We start from the raw sequence: 20,369 nt of genomic DNA, 5'->3' as shown, positions 1-20,369 counted from the left end.
TTTTATTTTCATTCATTCTCTTCTTTATTATAACTTTATGAAGTTTGTTTTTTCCATTTCATTTCTTTCTTTTTCCCCATTTAGGGTCTGAGCAGCATCACTCGCTGTTGTTTTTGTTCCAAATCACTTAAAGATTCTGCAAAGCAGAAAAACATATGAGTTCTGAGTTTGCCACACCACAGAAAAATGGCATATCAAACCCCCTGCCAAATTTGAATGAATAGAAATATTGCCAAATATATAAAGTTAGGTTTCAAACTTGTGAAAAAATAAACAGTATTATCAACTCTGGAACGCTGGGGGCGTGTCCGCTGAGGCGCTGAAGCCACGCCCACCGCCGGGAGAACTTCCGCATCTCAAACAGATTTAAAGGAAACATGACATGAGTCCAACACACACACACACACACACACACACACACACACACACACACACACACACACACACACACACACACACACACACACACACACACACGTGTTGTACATATTTCCACATTACAGTTTGCTCTAAATTGTCGGGTGACCTGGTTTTATCTACTTCGATGCCGGCACCGGTCAGAGAACTAGCTTCTAAGCTAACACGGAGCTAACTCGGCCCGTTTTCCACCGGTCACAGAAGCTGCTGAACCCGCGAACATCGGGCTTCCGTCGCAGTGATGGAGGTTTAATCCGCGTTCACAGCCGGGTCACATGAACCCGCAGCAGACACGGGTATCTGTTGGCTCCTGACTGATGCAAACACAAACCCGGGTGAACCCGCTCATTTCCGCCTCTTCTCCTGCTGTAACGTCTCAGAGGACACAGACACACACCTGTCACCTGTCCAACATGGCGCCGAGACACCTGAAGCTCGGCGGCTGCACTGATGGTGGGAGAGAGAGAGAGAGCTGCAGCTCTGAGCTTTAACAACACAATCAGACACAAACATCTCCGACTACACACTCACCAGTTTGTAGGGCGGCGAGCAGCTCACTCTCCCTCCACTGTGTGTGTGTGTGAGTGTGTGTGTGTGTGTGTGTGTGTGTGAGAGTGTGTCTGTGTGTGTGTGTGTGTGTGTGAGAGTGTGTCTGTGTGTGTGTGAGTGTGTGTGTGAGTGTCTGTGTGTGTGTGTCTGTGTGTGTGTCTGTGTGTGTGTGTGTGTGAGTGTGTGTGTGTGTGTGAGTGTCTGTGTGTGTGTGTCTGTGTGTGTGTGTGTGTGTGTGTGTCTGTGTGTGTGTGTGTCTGTGTGTGTGTCTGTGTGTGTGTGTGTGTGAGTGTGTGTGTGAGTGTGCATGTGTGTGAGTGTGCATGGGTGTGTGTGTCTGTGTGTGTGTGTGTGTGTGTGTGTGTGTCTGTGTGTGTGTGTGTGTGTGTGTGTGTGTGAGAGTGTGTGTGTGTGTGTGTGTGAGAGTGTGTCTGTCTGTGTGTCTGTCTGTGTGTGTGTGTGTGTCTGTCTGTGTGTGTGTGTGTCTGCGTGTGTGTGTCTGTGTGTGTGTGTGTCTGCGTGTGTGTGTCTGTGTGTGTGTGTGTGTGTGTGTGTGTGTCTGCGTGTGTGTGTGTGTGTGTGAGAGTGTGTCTGTCTGTGTGTGTGTCTGTGTGTGTGTGTGTGTGTCTGTGTGTGTGTGTGTCCTGAGTCCGAACAGACAAACTCTGGCGGTGGAAAAGAAGTGTATGGGCTTTTAATAGCGGGTTTACCTGCTATTTGATGAGAGGATGAAGTGGAACCATCCTTCTGCTCATGAAAAGCAGGGAAACGAAACGTGATGAGTGAATAACTGATTATCTATGAACACATTATTCTGTAATTACTAATGACACCACACCGTGGGTATTGCAGCCTGGAGGGAAGGCTCAGCTAACAGCAATAACACTGAGCAGGAGAACCACTGATGCTGGTTCACTCCAGACTTTTATACCGCTACAGCTTTAGGGGCGGGGTTTGCTCAGTGGGGGACCAAGTGCGTCATCAGAACCCCGTTTAGGCCCCACCCGAAAAAACGGTCAACGCAAAAATGATGAAACACAGTTTAACGTATAACTGCACAATGCAGTACCACACAAGCTTCACATGATTCACACGTTTTCAGGAATAGTTCTCCAACATATACATTGATTTTATAAACAAACAGGCTCTTTAAAAGTTTTTAAATTAGTTTTTAAATTTGCTGCAACCACAAACTCAGGGATGGAGGCATAGTGACGACAAAAGATTAGAGAGAGAACACAAAGCAAACACTGAGCAGCTGAGTCTGAGTCAACGTCGCCGCCATATTGGACCGGGCCAGACTGTCCTGTAAACAAACAGGAACGACTGGAGCTGTGGTTTTTCATTATTCAGCCAATTTGAATGAGTCATTTTATTTTGAAGGGCTTCTGATCTACGAGGAGTAAAAATAAAGTCTGGTCTCCGGTTCAGGCTGTAATCAGTGTAGGAGTCACCACGTTAGTTTTATACGAACTGAATTTTACTGAGGTGGTGGAAAATATTTCACTGTCATAAGAACCTGTTACAACTTGTGAGAGAAGTAAATAAAGACAGTGAGACACTGTGGCTTCAGTCTGAGGACTCCCCCCCCCCCCCCCCCCCCCCCCCCCACACACACACACACACACACACACACATATGAGACTCAGTGAAGCAGGTGACCCAAACAGAACCAGACTGAGGTCAAGGTGAACCTGGTTCGTGGTCCAGGCCCCAGAGCTAAAACCAGGTGAGGTGAGGTGGACACAAAGACTCATGAGGAGAACGACTGAAGCAACATCTTGGTAATTCAGTTTGTTTAACTACTTTAATCCTAATGTCAGAGTTTACAATCACAAGAAAGGCTTTCTATTCTATTCTATTCTATTCTATTCTATTCTATTCTATTCTCTTCTCTTCTGTTCTATTCTCTTTTATTCTATTCTATTCAACGAGTACTGACAGGAACTAGGAAATGAGATCACATCTCTCCTGTGTTAGCCTCTCTGCATTGGCTCCCTGTAAAATCCAGGATAGAATTTAAAATCCTCCTCCTCACCTACAAAGCCATTCATGGTCAGGCACCATCGTACCTTGGAGAGCTTATAGTTCCCTATTTTCCCAATAGGACACTTCGCTCTCTAAATGCAGGTCAACTTGTGGTTCCCAGAGTTTGTAAGAGTAGAATGGGGGGCAGAGCCTTCAGCTATCAGGCTCCTCTCCTGTGGAACCAGCTCCCAGTGTGGGTTCGGGAGGCAGACCCCCTCTCTCCCTTTAAGATCAGGCTTCAAACTGTCCTGTTTAGTAATGCTTATAGTTAGGGCTGGCTCGGGTATGTCCTGACCAAGTGGCAACCCACCGTGACGTCACCCATTGGTTTGCGAACTGCCGTTTTGAAGCCTCGAGTTTGCAATTTGGCCGTCGCCATCTTGATTTTTTTAAACCAGACAAAACCATATTTGGAGAAGAGGGTGGAGCTGAGTAGGAGTGAGGGGTGGGGCTGACCTGAGAGCCGAGGTCACTATGCCCGCCCACCTAAACTGTCGACCTGACAACGGCATCAATCTTTCGGCTAAGCAGCGCTGCTGAATCCGAAGTCATTTTCCATAAGTCGAGGTAAACTTTTAAATATTTAAATTTAAATATCATTGGTTCTGTGAAAAAGGACTGCTCTTGATTGACAAGCCAAAATGTGTCAATCATACGTTAGAATAGAGAATGCAGGTTTAAGGCTCTTCCGCATTGGCTTCAAGTGTTTGAAATGGTAAATGTCTTTTTTACTGTCTCTAACTTTTGATTCAGTGCAAATGAAAACATTTAAGAAACTGATTTGTTTTTAAAAACTTTCATTAAAACAGACGAGAAAGCTGAAGAAGCATTCTGTGAGGACCATCCATGGGCACCATCACAATAATGACAATAAAAAATATTTCTATACTATCATAACTATACTAAAATAATACAAGTCAGCGTAACACTGAGCAGAAATGTCCGACTCATCCAAAATAATCCAAAACATACAAGCTGAAGCACGATTTATTACAAATGATAAATTGATACAATGCTCAGAAGTTGATCCGAGCAGGAGCAGGTCAAAGGCTGTGTCCTGCTCCAGGTAGCATCACCTGCCCTGATCTCCCAGAGGCCCCTCCCCCTCAGCCACCAGCCTGTAGATGGCTGACTCAAGCAACAGGAGCATGAGACTTCAAATAATCACAGGTGACGTTCACAGACGATCATCGCTTCGCTCCGACAGCAGCTGCCTGTCTCACTGCAGCTGTCTCACTGCGGCTGCCTGTCTCACTGCTGCTGTCTGCCTGTCTCACTGCTGCTGTCTGCCTGTCTCACTGCAGCTGTCTGTCTCACTGCTGCCTGTCTCACTGCTGCTGTCTGCCTGTCTCACTGCTGCCTGTCTCACTGCGGCTGCCTGTCTCACTGCTGCCTGTCTCACTGCTGCCTGTCTCACTGCTGCTGTCTGCCTGTCTCACTGCTGCCTGTCTCACTGCTGCTGTCTGCCTGTCTCACTGCTGCCTGTCTCACTGCGGCTGCCTGTCTCACTGCTGCTGCCTGCCTGTCTCACTGCTGCCTGTCTCACTGCGGCTGTCTGCCTGTCTCACTGCTGCCTGTCTCACTGCGGCTGCCTGTCTCACTGCTGCTGTCTGCCTGTCTCACTGCTGCCTGTCTCACTGCTGCTGACTGTCTTTCTCACTGCTGCTGCCTGTCTCACTGCTGTCTGTCTGTCTCACTGCTGCTGCCTGTCTCACTGCTGCTGCTTGCCTGTCTCACTGAGGCTGCCTGTCTCACTGCTGCTGCCTGCCTGTAGAGGGCAATGAGGAGACCACACCCACACACTGATGTTCACCTGATCAGAACCAGACTCACCAGGATCATGTGGACCAGGATTTAGTTTTTTTTCAAGTAATGGAAGTGATGGAGGTGATGAAGGTGATTGAGGTGATGGAGGTGATGAAGATGAAAAAAAAATCCCAACCATCAGATAAGAGTCAGTAAACTGAATGAAAAGATCAGAATCAGGATGTCCTGACCTCAAACACACAAACACACACACACACACAGTCTCTGCTCAGATACTGTACATGTCCTTATTTAGCCTCAACACACTCCCCCCCGCCCCCTCCATCCACCCACTGTCTCTGTCTTTACTGGATGGACACACAGACACCACACCTGTCTGTCTCTCTACCTGTCTGTCGCTCTCTGTCTCTCTCTCTCTAACTGTCTGTCTCTCATGTTAGAAACTAAACTGAACTATATGTGATGATGGAAGCTGAGGCTGAGGCTGCAAAAAGCTCCCGCTCTTTTGTGTGTGTGTGTGTGTGTGTGTGTGTGTGTGTGTGTGTGTGTGTGTGTGTGTGTGTGTGTGTGTGTGTGTGTGTGTGTCAGCCTGGCACACAGTCGCAGTATGCACGCTATGTACTCGGCATGCCAACTCAGCCTCGGCACTGCAATGCAGCGCTGTGCATTTGGCCAAGTCATGCCACACACACACACACACACACACACACACACAAACACACTCACACAGAAACACACACACACGGAAACACACACAAAAACACAGATCACAGTGTGTGGCAGTGTACACGTGTGTTTGTAGTGTGTGCCTCTTTAATATTCAACCTTGCAGTGTGTTCTTCCCTATAGCAGATGAGCTGTGTAATGCATGCTCGTCCGCCCCTCTCTCATAACTCTCCCTCAGTGTCTCTCGCCCTCTCTCTCTCCCTCTCTCGTCCTCTGCAGGGCACTTAGCCGCATTAGCTCCCTCACTGTCCTCAGATGACTCCTCCTCTTCCTCCCTCCTCCTCCTCCTCCTCCTCCTCGGCTGTCTGCTGTGTCTCTACCTCCTCCCTCCTCACCCGCCTCTCCTCCCCCCCTACCCCCCCTCCTGTGACACACCAGACGATGCGTTGACTGAGCGGAGGAGAAGAAGAAGAAAACCTCTCCCAGCCAGCCGTCCTGCCTGCTGCATGGAGGAGAGGAGAAGCAGAGGAGGTAGAGGAGCAGAGAGGAGGTGAGGAGCTGTCTCTGTGTGTGTTTACCTGTCTGTCTGACATCCTCCTCTAACTGCATCTGTCTGTCTGTCTGAAACTGTTTCTGTCTGTCCCTTTTTCTATGTACCTGTCTGTCTGTGGTCCCATGTTGTCTGTCTCTCTGTCTATCTCTCTGTCTGTCTCTCTGCTGCAGTTGAACTGTAAACAACAACAACTGAACTCTGAAACAGACTGAACTCATTCACTGTACTAAACTGTTCTGGACTCTGGACTCTTCAGGACTCTACTGGACCCTACTAGACTGGATGCTGGTGGACTATATTTATCTGTATTAGTCTGGAGGAGACCCTGCTGGTCTCTGCTAGACTGTACTGTAATGTACTGGGCTGGACTCTGCTGCACTGTACTAGACTATGCTGCATTGGACTGGACTCTACTGGACTCTACTAGACTTTACTAGACTCTCTATTGGTCTTTCTTGTAATGTACCAGACTTGGACTGAACTCTATTTGTGTCTATTACTCTTTACTTGAATCTATCATACTGTACTGCATTGTACTAGACTGAACTAGACTCTGCTGGACTGTACTGTACTAAACTGTCCTGGTCTATACTGCACTGCACTGGACTATACTGGACTTAACTAGACTGTACTTATATCTACTGGACTCTATTGCTCTGGACTGGACTGTACTGGACTCTAATGGGCTGTATTTTACAAGATGCTAGTGGATTCTATTGGACTGTAATGGACTCTACCAGTCTGTACTGTAGTGGACTGTAGTGAACCTCAGGTCAGATTCAGGATCAGTGTGACCATCAGAAAGCGGCTCAGCTGTAGTAAATAGGACTCTGTGTGTTGGAGTTTCAGTGTGTGTCTGTGTGGATGTGGGGGGGTCAGGGTGTGATGCCTGGCTCAGAGACTGGCCCAGTCCTGGTCCTGGTCCTGGACCCACCCGGCAGGTCCTGGTCTGGAATGTGACTGTAAACATATGTGGTTTGCAAAGACGCTGCGTCAAAACAGTCAACACACACACTCAGGTAGGGAGGTGCATCATACTGGAAACCAGTCTGTCCCAGTGCAGAGCAGTGGTGAATGTGTGTAACTGTGGATCTGTAAGAAAACACAAAGTACCAGGGAAACTGACCCAGAAACTGGGTCTGATGTGGTCTGACAGCTGGGTGTCAAATATGAAGCTAAAATAAACAGGTCTGAGGTCAGTGATGACCTCTGACCTTTTCTTAAAGCTCACAGTGAGTGACATGTGCAGCAGTAAATGAACAACACTGTGGTAAATGTTCTCCAGTGCAGACAATAGAGACAATAGTTCTCTTATAATAACAATAATAAATCTCACTGTATATCTCACTTTACAAAAACACAAGGTAAGGAAACAACTTATAATACAAAACTATGACAAAAGAATAAAGGAGATCATCATCAGGTAAAATAAGACGAGCTGTAGTTTTTTAGAACAGCTTGATAATCTAAACATGTTCAAGGCCCATTAAAACTTTAACATGTAAAAGCAGCTGGAGAGCAGTGCAGGGCCTGATGGTTTCCTGACACCAGTAAACAGGACATTACACTGAAGAGTCATGTTGAATAGTTTGTTTTTGAATGACATGTTCAACATGTCATCCAATCAAATCACTAGTTACTAGAAACATCAAAACTTAATGCCTTTGTTAAGTCAGTTTTCTGAGTCGGCCTGAGACCATCAGCCTAACTGAGGTGTAGCAGACTCATGTTACCAGCTGTTTTTATGTTAGCCTAAACAAGCTAATGTTAGCCTACACAAGCTGACATTGGCTGAAACAAGCTAATGTTAGCCTTTGTGACTATTGTGTATGGAGCGTTGCTACAACAGATGTCAGCTGTCACAGCTCACAAACAATAACAGGAGCATTTCAGGATGTGAACGTGTGAAAGTTAAAAACAGGTCCTGTGTACAGCCCTGTCTCTGAGCTGCTTAGATGAATTTAAGGAGTTTCATTCTCTGGTTCAAAATGCTGCGTGTCTCTGTTTGCTCATTGGCTTCTGGTCATTTACAAAAGCACAGCCACTCATGTAGGTTTATTATGCTGCTGTCTTCATTCCCCGAAGAATCATATCTCTAGTATGATGTCTAAAGACAAGTACATCACATTCTCAGAACGTTAGCACCAACTTGGTGCCAAGCCTCAACCTCAGGTGTGAAACCTGAAGCATCAACAGTGAAGAAGCTGCAGTTCCTCTAACGACCACTAGAGTCTGGCTCCAGCAGTGAGTCAGTCCCCAGAGACTCCCATGTTCAAATGTCCAACTTTACAGCAGAAGGAAACATGTTTACAGCCTGGTACAGAAACTGTTCTGCTCTCTAGAGATCATTTCCTCCTTCATGACACCTGTACGGCTGAATTTATACAACTCACCTGTTCACATTTTATTGAGGACTAAAGTCATGGAGAACTGAGGGCGTGGCCTCTTTGAGTGACAGGTGGGTGAGTGTGTGCTTTTTACAAACCAAAGTCTCTGCTCCACACTCGCCCCACCTCTTTTCCCATTTTTGGATTAGCTGGGAGCTAGGGGCGGAGTCAAGCACTGCTAAAATGGCAACAGTGGAGCAGCTCACTCTGATCTTCAGAAACCTGAGGGTGACGTCACAGAGGCTCCGCCCATCTTTATTTACAGTCTGAGGTTGGTATTGGTTCTCATAACGTCCTCTGGCTGCTCCTGACGATGGTTTTAAATTAAACTGAGAGTCTACGAAAACTGTCTTTGTCCTTTTTGGAGTTAAGAACAAACTTTAAATAGAAGAGATCTTAGTTTATACTTTTTCAATGTGAGGTTTTTCCCAAAGCCGTAAAACTCTTCAGTGTATGTCATGGAAAAAAAACAAAGAAAAAATATTAACTGTTTCTTTTTTTTTTAAGAGTGTCTTGCGTTCACATGGTACGCGCCCTAACCACTTGACTACCGGGCCGCCCCAATATTAACCACTACTGCACTGCAGCTATTAGATTTTCACTGAGAGCAGATCAGAGTAGAAACATCAAAGCTGTTGTGTGTCTTCCTCAATATGAAGATCACTGTCAGTAACTGCTTCACCAGATTTGAGCTGTGTCATGTATCATCACTTTGTTTGATAAGAGCTAAGACATGATGATGATGATCATGAGCACAGATGACCACCTGAGTCAGAGTGATGTCAGCAGGAGGAGGGGTTAAAAGTGTCACATGCTTGTATGTATATGTGTGTCCATGTGTATATATCCATACATACAAATTCATGACATGTTATGTGTTTTGTACAACATTAAACTTGAAATTTCACGTGATGAAAACAGGTTTTAGTTTCAGTTTTTTTTCCAGAGCTTTCGTCCACGTCACACAGTCATCAGATCGAGTCGGAGAAAAGTTTGATTTTTTGTCACATTTTCAAACGTTTGTTGTTTTTGTTTTTTTTCATTCTACTCTTTTCTTTATTTTTGTTAAATGTTATCACATTACCAAACATCTTAATCACATTTCTTATTACATTTTTAAGTACTTTTTTCGTATGTGAAATGTGTTTCACGTGTAATTACATTCTCTAATAAAATGACGGATGTGGTGCAGAGGAGACAGAAACACAGAGGTGTCAGAGTCTCAGATGTGATTGGTGTTTTCTCAGTTTGCGCTGCAGGTAAACGAGAAGGTGTGAAACTGTGACGTTTTAAACCTCTCCTCCCCCCTCCCCCTCTTTCCCTCCCTCCCCATCCCACCCCTCTTTATATTCTAGCTGTTTCCCTGTGCTGAGCTGACCTTCATCCTGATGATCTACAGTCTCCTCCTCCTCCCTACTTCACTTTGACTCAACATCAGGAGCTGACTCCTCCCTGCTCCAGCCTCCCCCAGCCCTGACCTCTGACCTCTGATCTCACTGTCTTCCACAACAACATTATGTATCTGAAATGTTTTGGAGGAGATATCTGCAGCATCCCTGACACCTAAACACTCCCCTCTCTTTCCCCTCCCCCTCCGTCAGTCTAACTCTGGCTGGTCAGGAACATCTCCTTCTAGCCACCAGCTAGTGCAAACCTTCAGTCACTTCCTGTCCCGTCCTCCTCTGGACCTCCAGCCTCCACCATGTCGGAGGGGCTGCTGCAGGTGGAGATCCCAGACTTTGGCAGCAGTGTTCTGGGCAGCTTGAACGAGCAGCGGCTACTTGGTCACTACTGCGATGTCTCCATCCTGGTGCAGGGTCAGGCCTTCAAGGCACACCGGGCCGTCCTCGCCGCCTCCTCCCTGTACTTCAGAGACCTTTTCAGCTCTGCAGCTGACTCCTCCTCATCATCCTCTTCCTCCTCTTCCTCCTCCCAGGCAGTGTTTGAGCTGCCGTCCTCTGTAACGCCAACGTGTTTCCAGCAGATTCTGTCCTTCTGCTACACAGGACGTCTCAGCATGGCCGCCAGTGAGCAGCTGGTGCTCATGTACACCGCCGGCTACCTGCAGATCCAGAACATCGTGGAACGAGGCATGGAGCTGATGATGATGAAGGCCTCCTCCTCCTCCTCACCTCTATGCTGTGACTCACAGGTTGGTTTGACCACACCCACAGAGCTGTATGTGGACTGAGTTAGTCCAGGTAGACCAAGATCTGTAGAGTTAATTAGTCCATGTACACCAAGATCTATGAGTTAATTAGTCCAAGCAGACCAAGATCTGTGGAGTTGATTAGTCCATTTATACCAAGATCTGTAGAATTAATTAGTCCAGGTAGTCCAAGATCTATAGAGTTAATTAGTCCAGATAGACCAAGATCTGTAGAGTTAATTAGTCCATGTACACCAAGACCTATGAGTTAATAAGTCCAGGCAGACCAAGATCAGTGGAGTTGATTAGTCCAGGTAAACCAAGAGCTACAGAGTTAATTAGTCCATGAAGACCAAGATCTATGAGTTAATTAGTCCAGGTAGACCAAGATCAGTAGTTGATTAGTCCAAATAGACCAAGATCGACAGAGTTAATTAGTCCAGATAGACCAAGATCAGTAGAATTAATTAGTCCAGGTAGACCAAGATCTACAGAGTTAATTGGTCCAGGCAGACCAAGATCAGTGGAGTTGATTAGTCCAGGTAGACCAAGATCTACAGAGTTAATTGGTCCAGGCAGACCAAGATCAGTAGAATTAATTAGTCCAGGTACACTAAGATCTACAGAGTTAATTAGTCCATGCAGACCAAGATCTACAGAATTAATTAGTCCAGATAGACCAAGTTCTATGAGATCTACGATCAAGATCAAGCCTCTAGACTGCGATTTTTTTGGTTGCTCTCTTGATGGTGTTGTACTAAACGTTACCACCTTCACTACAGTCTTAATGTTGCAGTAAATCGTTGGGATTTTTAAGGGACTCAAACTATGTTCTTGTGACAAGTAGCTGCATCTGCAGGCTTATATTTCATCAAGAGAAAAAGAGGCTAGTTTGTTATTGTACAGTACTGGAAATTCAGAAACAGCTAAACAGCTAAGCTAATTTGTCTGTGCAGACAGTCAACATTGATTGGCTGGGCCCACAAAGATTCACTTTCCTATTGTTTGAGGAAGCACACCTGGTAAATTTTCATTTCAGTTTACAGTGTTGTGAGAAAAATGATTAAACGAACATGTTGCTATTTAAACAGCACATTGATAAGTTGTTTCATGTAGTTTGTGTAACATCAGTAGCTTTTGTCAGTTCAAACACCACATTACTTACCATGTGAGTTTTCTCTCATTATGCATTCATGAAAAGCTTTCCAAAACAAAACATTTGTAGTAAAATAGTAATAGTAAAATTTTAAGGTTATAAACACAAGCAGTCTAAAGTCACAAAGTTCATCTTAAGGGTTTAAATAGAGGAGTTAGTCCACACTGAACTAAAAACTAAATTGACTTTATTTGGAGAGAGAAACTGGAGGTTTTCTCATTCACTTCAACACAGTCAGGGTTTGATCACAGCAGCATCTGATGAACATTTGAGGAACTGCAGTTTAGTGCATTTTGAAGCTGCCCATTGGTTGGAACCTTCTCTGGCCACACCCCAAGCAGTGATGTCATAGTTGGTTATTGTAACTGTATTTATTCCTTAAGGTCCCAATTTTGAATAAAGAGTTCATGATGAGTTATAACCATTTTGTCATCTACAAACAGGAAACTCTTTCAGTGCAGTGGAATGTTTTTGTTACAGACAACCTCAGCAGATGAGCTTGGGGGCTTCGACACCCCAATGGTCCAGCAGCAGCAGCAGCAGCAGCAAAGCACCCCCCAGCTGCAGGAGGCCAGTCCAGACCAGCCAGCTCTGAGCCCTGAGGAGCTGCTGCTAGCTGTCAGCAGGATTAAACAGGAGAGAGCTGACACTCCTCCTGCTGAGGAGAACGGAGGAGGAGCAGCAGGAGGAGGAGAGGAGGCCAGGTGAGGACAAACAAGAGTTCAGTTCATTTGTCTTGTATTTGTCTTAATCTCTACCCGTCACCCACTTCACCAGCTTTGACCAGTTGAATCTGCATTTCCTGGTTTCTTGGTTCTTGGTGTATAGTGGCGGGAAATAGGACAGAGGAGGGGAATGACATGTAGCAAAGAGTCCGGCCGAGGACTCGCCTGCTAAGTGCACCCTAAGAGTGTGGTATACGCCTTAACCGTTTGGCTATCGTGTCACCAAACAGACCCAATTTAAAATGGACCTGTGGGAAAACTACCCAAAACTTATGACCATGCTGGCAAAGGTGTGTGAACATGTGCAGACACCCAGTGCAGTACAACAAGAGTCACATCCATTTGTTGACTGTTTAATATGGGTTAGTTCTTTTTTTTAGCATCCCCAGCCTTTAGACTGGTTATTATCTGGACCTGGCCTGTTTTGTGTTCTGGATCTAGTCTCGGTTACCAGGAAATGAGAGGATCTCTGAATGCTGCATTCAGACTGACCTTACCCCAACATGGAAACTTAGCTGGCATCATTCATTTGAATGGAGCCAATCCTATAGTGCAGCTGGGGTGCCAAAACAGGAGGCTCTGGCGAAAACCTGAGGGTCATCCAGCAGAAAAGTTGAACCTCACTCAACTTTTATTGTAACATAACATGGCATCTTCTGTGAAAGCGCAGCGGTCGGTGATAAAATATGTGGAAGCACATGTTCCTGGTGTTATAATTTGTAAATTGAACAGAGTATTTCTATTGTTTATCTCATAATCAATCATCCATCCATCCTTATCTGAGGTCGGATTGTGATGGCAGCAGGTCAGACAAAGTAGACCAGACGTCCCTGTCCCCAGCAACATTTTCCAGCTCCTCCTGGAGTATCCCGAAGTGTTCCCAGACCCAATGAGATACAAAATCTCTTCAGCGTGTTCTGGGTCTACCCTGAGGCTTTCTGCCAGTTGGATGTCCCTGGAAAACCTTCAGTTGGAGGCGCTCAGGAGGATCCAAACCAGATGCCCAAACCACCTGAACTGGGTCCTTTCGACATGAAGGAGCAGCGGCTCTACTCCGAGCTCCCTCTGGATGTCAGAGCTCCTCACCCTGTCTCTAAGGCTGAGTCCAGACACCCTGCAGAGGAAACTCATTTTAGCAGCTTGCATCTGTGATCTCTTTTTTTTGTTCACTACCCAGAGCTCATGACCACAGATGAGGGTCGGAACATAGATTGACCAAGAAATCGCAAGCTCGGGCTCAGCTTCCTCTCCACCACAACGGTCTGGTACAACGTTACACCAATCTGTCTGTCAGTCTCCTGCTCCATCCTACTCTCACACATGAACAAGACCCCAAGATACTTATACGCTCTTACTTGGGGCAGAAAATCCGTCCCAACCCTCTCTGGTTGAAAATTAAATAGTTGCTGCAATGATAATTTCAACCTCTGATAAACCTTCATACCCCCATTGTTTTAACATGGGGCAGTTTTTGATCTAACCACCTGAGAGCTCTGACACAAAAAGCCCTCATTATAGAGCAACCAACTGTTATCATAATCAAAAGCAAACTGCCACACAGTTGTAACATTGGATGTCATCTGTCTCCTCCTCATTATTCTGTCCTCAGAGTGGACACTGCTGGGGACCTCCAGACAACCAGGAGCAGTGCTCTGTGTTACCTGGGTGCAAGTGGAGGTTTGGTTCCAGGGTTGCAGTCCTACCTGCTGGCAGGTGGGGGGCGCTCTAGTCCAGGAGGATCCAGTCTCCCCACAGACTCTCCTCCCTCTCACCCCCCCACTGAGGAGGAGCTAGAGGAGGATTACTATGGCAACACTGTCCACCCTGGACTCTACCAACACATCTATGGACATCCTGCAAACCCCTACAGTAAGTTCCCTTACAAAAAAAGCATGTGTGAAAATCAACATTTCACATGAGGTTGTGATTTTACATGTGGAACGTCCAAAAACAACATGTGCTCCCAGATGTTTCACATGTGAAACCATATGTGACTTATCATATGTTAAATCGTACTTCACATGTGATAAGTCATGTGTGCTTTTTTTTTACACATCATGGTACCATCCTATTTTAGATGTTCAGTGAACCAGTATGGAAGCCCAGTAATGATGAAACTAAAAAGTGAATATAGAACTGATCTTGTTGGATCTCTCTGTGAGTCCAGATTTGTTTAGAGACAGATTCACAGGTTCATTGGAGGTTTTTAAACAAGTTATCCCAGGAACTAAGGGACCAGATGACCTGAAGAACTGAACTTTACACCCTTGTTACACATAACTGTCTGTGATTGCACCAGATATTGAGAGCCACAAGGATTAAGCAAGTTAGACCAGTTTTATTTTGGACAACTGTGTTAGATTATTTGGGAAGCCGACAATATACAGTGACTTAAACATCAATAAATATTAAGAAATTAAATCATGTCTCTCCAGTTTCCTAATAGAGTGTTGCAGTAATAACATATCTTCGTTGGCCAACCCTGAAGTCATCATCACCTGGTTCCCTCCACAAACAGCCAATAGGATTTCTCCATTGTGTTTTGGATGATTAGAGAAAATCAGCAACAGTTTCTGACCCTGACAGGTTTGGTTCAGCAGGATCATCTTCACTAATGACTCCACTTTCTGATGTTTGAAGCCTAAATACAACCAGCAGCAGTAAAAAGCTCATGTTAGGCTGTAAACCAACGACCCCACGGTCACATGACTTCACCGTCACCACCACTAACCTTCAGCCTGTAGGTTGATTCAGCTCTGAGCCTTTCCAGAGTTAGTGACAGTCTGTGGAAACACAGCGAGGCTGTAAAGGTGGACTGGTGAGGAGGTCGGTTTTCATGTTGGACTGATGACGTTTAACGTCCCCGACAACCTCTGTCGTCTCATTTAGACTCTTGTTAGCAACCGGCCTTTTTAACAGCCGGAGAAGATTTAAAAAATGATGAGTCTCTGAGCAGCTCTGGAGGTTTGACACTGGATATGTGAACCTCTAACTTTATAATAAAGGCTGATTGAACATCAGTACCAATCAAGGTATGTTTGATGTAGATCTGGAAGTCCAGAGAAAGATCAATTGAGGCGATTTGTGGACTATGATTTGTACATAATGACTTATCAGCCTTTCTGGGAAGTCTGTGCCGAGAGCTGTCTGGAAGTTTTCCCATTCAACACAGGCAGACATTTCATTTCTTGGAGCAGCATCTGGTGGCTGCAGAGGAGCTGCAGTTGAAGTACTGACCTCAAAACTTTGGTCATTCTGCCTCCTGGATTTGCTGACCCCCTCCCCTCTTGTCTACCTGTTTCTTCTCGGTCCAGTCCAAGAGAAGATGGAGATGCTGCCTCTCCCATTGGCTAACGAGCGTCGGCCCTGTGTTCTGGTTGGTCGAGACAACATGGCCCTACCTGCCAGTCTGATCAGTCAGATTGGGTATCGCTGCCATCCATCGCTCTACACTGAGGGTGACCCAGGGGAGAAAGTGGAGCTGGTGGCAGGTAGGACTCTCAATGAATATGGTGCACCAGGTACAAGATGAGCAGTAATTTTAGACTGTCTTGTCTGTCTGTGTTGTCCTAGTAACAGATTTTTTATGAAGGTCATTAAACACAACCTGTCTTGAAGAGCTGGGAGTGTCAGATGTACTAAAGAAATGAGTTGTAAAAACCACATTCATGTCATATACTCTGATCTGTGTGTTCAGGTTCAGGTGTGTTCATGACACGAGGTCAGCTGATGAACTGTCACCTGTGTGCAGGTGTCAAACACAAGGTGCTGCTCAGGAGACTTCTGGCAACGTTCTTCGACAGGTGAGTTGAAACTGTTTTAATTGACAGAGAGAGATAAAGGAGGTGGTTAGCCTTGCAACATACTCTAATTGCTTTGTGCTTACATAATATATTTAGTAGACACATTTTCAATATGAGGTATATATATTTTATTTATTAATATAAATATACCACAAGAGCTGAAACTATGAGTCCATTATTGTTAATTCTTAGTCCATTAATTCCCGTTGTTTAAGTCATTTTGTGTAGTGAACAAGCCTCAACCTCTGAAACCTGAAGCATCAACAGCGAAGAAGCTGCAGTTCCTCTAACGACCACTAGAGTCTGGCTCCAGCAGTGAGTCAGTCCCCAGAGACTCCCATGTTCAAATGTCCAACTTTACAGCAGAAGGAAACATGTTTACAGCCTGGTACAGAAACTGTTCTGCTCTCTAGAGATCATTTCCTCCTTCATGACACCTGTACGGCTGAATTTATACAACTCACCTGTTCACATTTTATTGAGGACTAAAGTTATGGAGAAATGAGGGCGTGGCCTCTTTGAGTGACAGGTGGGTGAGCGTATGTTTGACACCAAGTGACATTCACCGAAGTCTCTGCTCCACACTCGCCCCACCTCTTTGACCATATTTGGATTAGCAGGGAGTTAGGGGTGGAGTCAGGCACTGCGGAGATGGTGATGGTGGAGCAGCTCACTCTGAGCTTCAGAAACCTAAAGGTGGCGTCACAGAGGCTCCGCCCATTTGTTGATGCTTCACAGTTCCAGGTTCTCAGATGAGAGAATTCACTAGTTTTCTTGGTCATACATTATAGTGTATTGATTATATTTGGATTTTGGACAAATGTTTGGACAAAACAAGACATTTGAGGGCTTCATCTTGGACTGTAGGAAATTGTGATGGACATTTATTTTTACGGTTTTCTGATGTTTTATAGATTGAAAGATTGATTGATTAATGGAGGAAATAATCAGGGAATCAATTGATCATAAAAATAATTGTTAGTTGAAGCCCTGCCTCAAAGCTGAGATAGTGTTCCTGTTTATATGTTGAACATGCTTGAAAATGAACAAAAAAGAGGTGACAAAATCAATCATTTGTCACACCCAGACACTCTAACATCATCTGACAGCATCAGACGTCACATGACATCATGTGACATCAGGCTGTGTTAAATATTCCAGAAGGTTCTGACAGTCAGCAGCTTCCCTCAGGATCCAGCTGCTGCTTTACATAACTGCTCTGTCACATTGTCTCAGACAGAGAGAGAGAGAGAGGCAGAGCAAGCTAATCTACAGCTTGGTATAGGTGCTGATTGGGTTGTTATGGTATCCATAGAAACACTCTGGCCAATAGCTGTGGGACAGGGATCCGCTCCTCCACCAATGATCCAAGCCGAAAGCCCCTGGACAACCGAGTGTTAAACACCGTCAAACGTAAGACACACACACACACACACACACACACACACAGAAACACTGCAGACATACACATAGTGTTTCTGTAGTTGTGAGGACCTCACTGACACAATGCATTTCCTAACCCCAAACCTAAGTCTAACCTGAACCTGAAATCAGGTCTGAACCATCACCTGGTTCTTTGAAGGTGAGAGGCCAGAATGTCCTCACAATGTAGAATGACCTCAGTCTGAAGGTGTAAAGCTCTGGTCCTCACAAAGATAGTCATACAAGTATGAACACACACACACACACACACACACACACACACACACACAAACACACACACATGGTCTGACTCATGGATTCATGTCGTTTTACTGTATGTTGGAAACACTGAGACATTTTTTTTTTCCTCCCCCTCGTGTTTTCTCCTCCCTTGCATCCTTCCCCCCTCATTCTGGTTCTGCTCCTCCTCCTCCTCCTCAGTTTACTGTCAGAACTTTGCTCCTAACTTTAAGGAGAGTGAGATGAACGTCATCGCGGCTGACATGTGCACCAACGCTCGCAGAGTCCGGAAACGCTGGCTCCCAAAGATCCAGTCACTCCTCCCTGACGGCCTCCCTGCCACCGCCTCCTCCCACCCCCGCAAGGCTAAGAGGGGAGGGGGGGGGGGGGGGACTGGAGGAGGTGGCGTTCAGGGAGGAGAAGTGGCAGTGCCGCCTAGTGGCAGCCCCTTTGAGCTGGACCTGCGGCAGCTCAGCGCCTCCTACCTCGGCCTGGAGGCTCCACTGTACACTGAGCGACGTGAGAGGGAGGCAGCAGGGGAGAGAGAGAGGGAGAAGGAGGCGCCGGCCACTCTCCTGCCTCACCTGCAGTTTGCTGGGTCACGTGGGGGAGGAGGAGGGGGAGGTGCGGGGCAGGTGGAGGAAGGTATGATGGGAGGTGAGGCAGATGGGGGAGGGAGGTTACAGACTGAACCACCCTCAGACCTTCCCCTATCCTTGTCCTCCTCCTCCTCTTCCTCCTCATCTTCCTCCTCCTCACATCCCTCACCCCAGCCTGCAGAACCCGCCCCTCCTCACAGAGGATTGGCCGACACAGAGGAGAGGGGGGCGGAGCCTCTGGAAGACAGCCAATAAGCTTTCTATCGCATCTGCCTACCTGTATGTAAATAACACAATAGCTACCTGTCCCCTACCTGTCTGTCTACCTACCTGTCTGTCTGTCCTCCTGTCTACCTGTCTGTCTCTACCTGTCTCTGTTCCCCTACCTCACTGCCTGTCTACCTCTCTACCCCGCTGTCTGTCTGACCTACCTCTGTCTGTCTGTCCTCCTGTCTGTCTACCTGTCTACCTGTCTGTCTGCTCGGCTCTGCTGCATGTTAACAGCCTCCTGCAGTCCAGCACACAGGCCCATAGCAACAGGACTGATGATGATGATGATGATTATATTCACTCTGACAATGACAATAAAGCTTCTTGATAATCGGACCGCTGCTGTCCCTGTTTGTTTCATCATGAACACGTCTGTGTGTCTGAGACGTGACCTGTAGATATTCATGGTCACAGAGGATGAGTCCAGGGTCCTTCCTCCGGCCTTACCCTCAAGACAAACTGTACATGTTTAGCTGGTCAGACCTATAAAACACCAGGATACTGTTTGTTCAGTTTTTGTGTGTAACAAACTCTGCAGCCTCTAGGGGGCGCTAACAGGACTTCCACCTGCTTTGATTCAGTTTGAGGACAGTTCTCCTTCCTCACAGACTGATTGACATAAACTAACTTCTGAAGCCTGACACTGATGCAAAGACTCATTATGCAGATTTCCTGCACTGTGTTTTACCTGCTGCTTTAACATCACCAGCAAACCCAGTCTGCAGATCAAATATGTTAACATATACGGATATATATTTTTCAATCTAATATCTCTGCAACATATAACTATATATACTTAATTTAATCAGGTAATCACACTGAGACCAAGTGACCTGCATACAGCAGAGAGAACAGAACCGTGTGATTTCACCAGGTCCATACCTCATAGGAAAATGATAATTTCTCATTATCTTGAGAGGTAAAGTAAAAGGTTTTTACAAAGCTGCAGACTGAATGGTACGGTATACAAAATGGCATTCAACATCTGTATTTGATTTTTAAAAATCCAATTCAGTGCTGCTTAAAATAGATGCACATTCAGAAAACTTCGATATGTTTTGCAGCAGGAAGATATGAAATGTACAGAAGACCATATGTCAGATTTTTGTTGGGATGTTTTTTAACTCTGGTACATAACCAAGTTCTATTCTATTCTCTTTGTCCCTTCCTCCATAGTTAAAGATGTGTTCAACAAAAATAAGAAACAAACCTGAATAAAGAGCAGCTCACTGGATGAGGATCAATCCAACATCATCAATAAATATACAATCTGCATAAATCTGTTTTATATCTGTGTGATTCATCGTATTCAGGTCAGACTGCCTCAGTCACAATATCCCGACACATGCTGATGTATCAATTAAAAGATCAATTATTGATTGAGTTATCAACAACTGATCAGCATTCATCAGGAATCTGCTGCAGAGCAGAGCGAGTTGGATGCCGGGAAACGTAGTGCGAACCCCGGCGCCATTCTGAACCAAGTAAACCTCCCTAGCCAATCACAGCAGCCCAGGCATCGTCTCATCCAGTCACTGCACTTCAAGTACCTAACCGACCAATCACAGCGATTCTTACCCCCAACAACAAATCATAGCCCCGTAAATACCTCACAGCCAATCACAGCGGCCCAGCCAC

At 45.8% G+C, this 20,369-nt stretch overlaps 1 protein-coding gene across 1 annotated transcript; it reads left to right on the top strand.

Moving 5' to 3' along the window:
* The first annotated feature begins 5,768 nt into the window (after positions 1 to 5,768).
* LOC139614764 (nucleus accumbens-associated protein 2-like) lies at positions 5,769 to 18,227 on the top strand. The gene is made up of 8 exons (XM_071472319.1): positions 5,769 to 5,977; positions 9,723 to 10,519; positions 12,153 to 12,376; positions 14,007 to 14,266; positions 15,712 to 15,888; positions 16,095 to 16,200; positions 17,516 to 17,613; positions 18,096 to 18,227. The coding sequence occupies exons 2-8, from the start codon at positions 10,070 to 10,072 to the stop codon at positions 18,101 to 18,103; spliced, it is 1,323 nt and encodes a 440-aa protein (XP_071328420.1). The 5' UTR covers positions 5,769 to 5,977; positions 9,723 to 10,069; the 3' UTR covers positions 18,104 to 18,227.
* Positions 18,228 to 20,369: the final 2,142 nt, after the last annotated feature.

Source organism: Trachinotus anak, unplaced genomic scaffold (assembly GCF_046630095.1).
Source record: "Trachinotus anak isolate AG129_WGS33_773 ecotype Australia unplaced genomic scaffold, CSIRO_AGI_Tana_v1 ptg000038l, whole genome shotgun sequence".
NCBI classification, from domain to species: Eukaryota; Metazoa; Chordata; class Actinopteri; order Carangiformes; family Carangidae; genus Trachinotus; species Trachinotus anak.
This window is presented reverse-complemented; position numbering and strand designations above follow the sequence as displayed.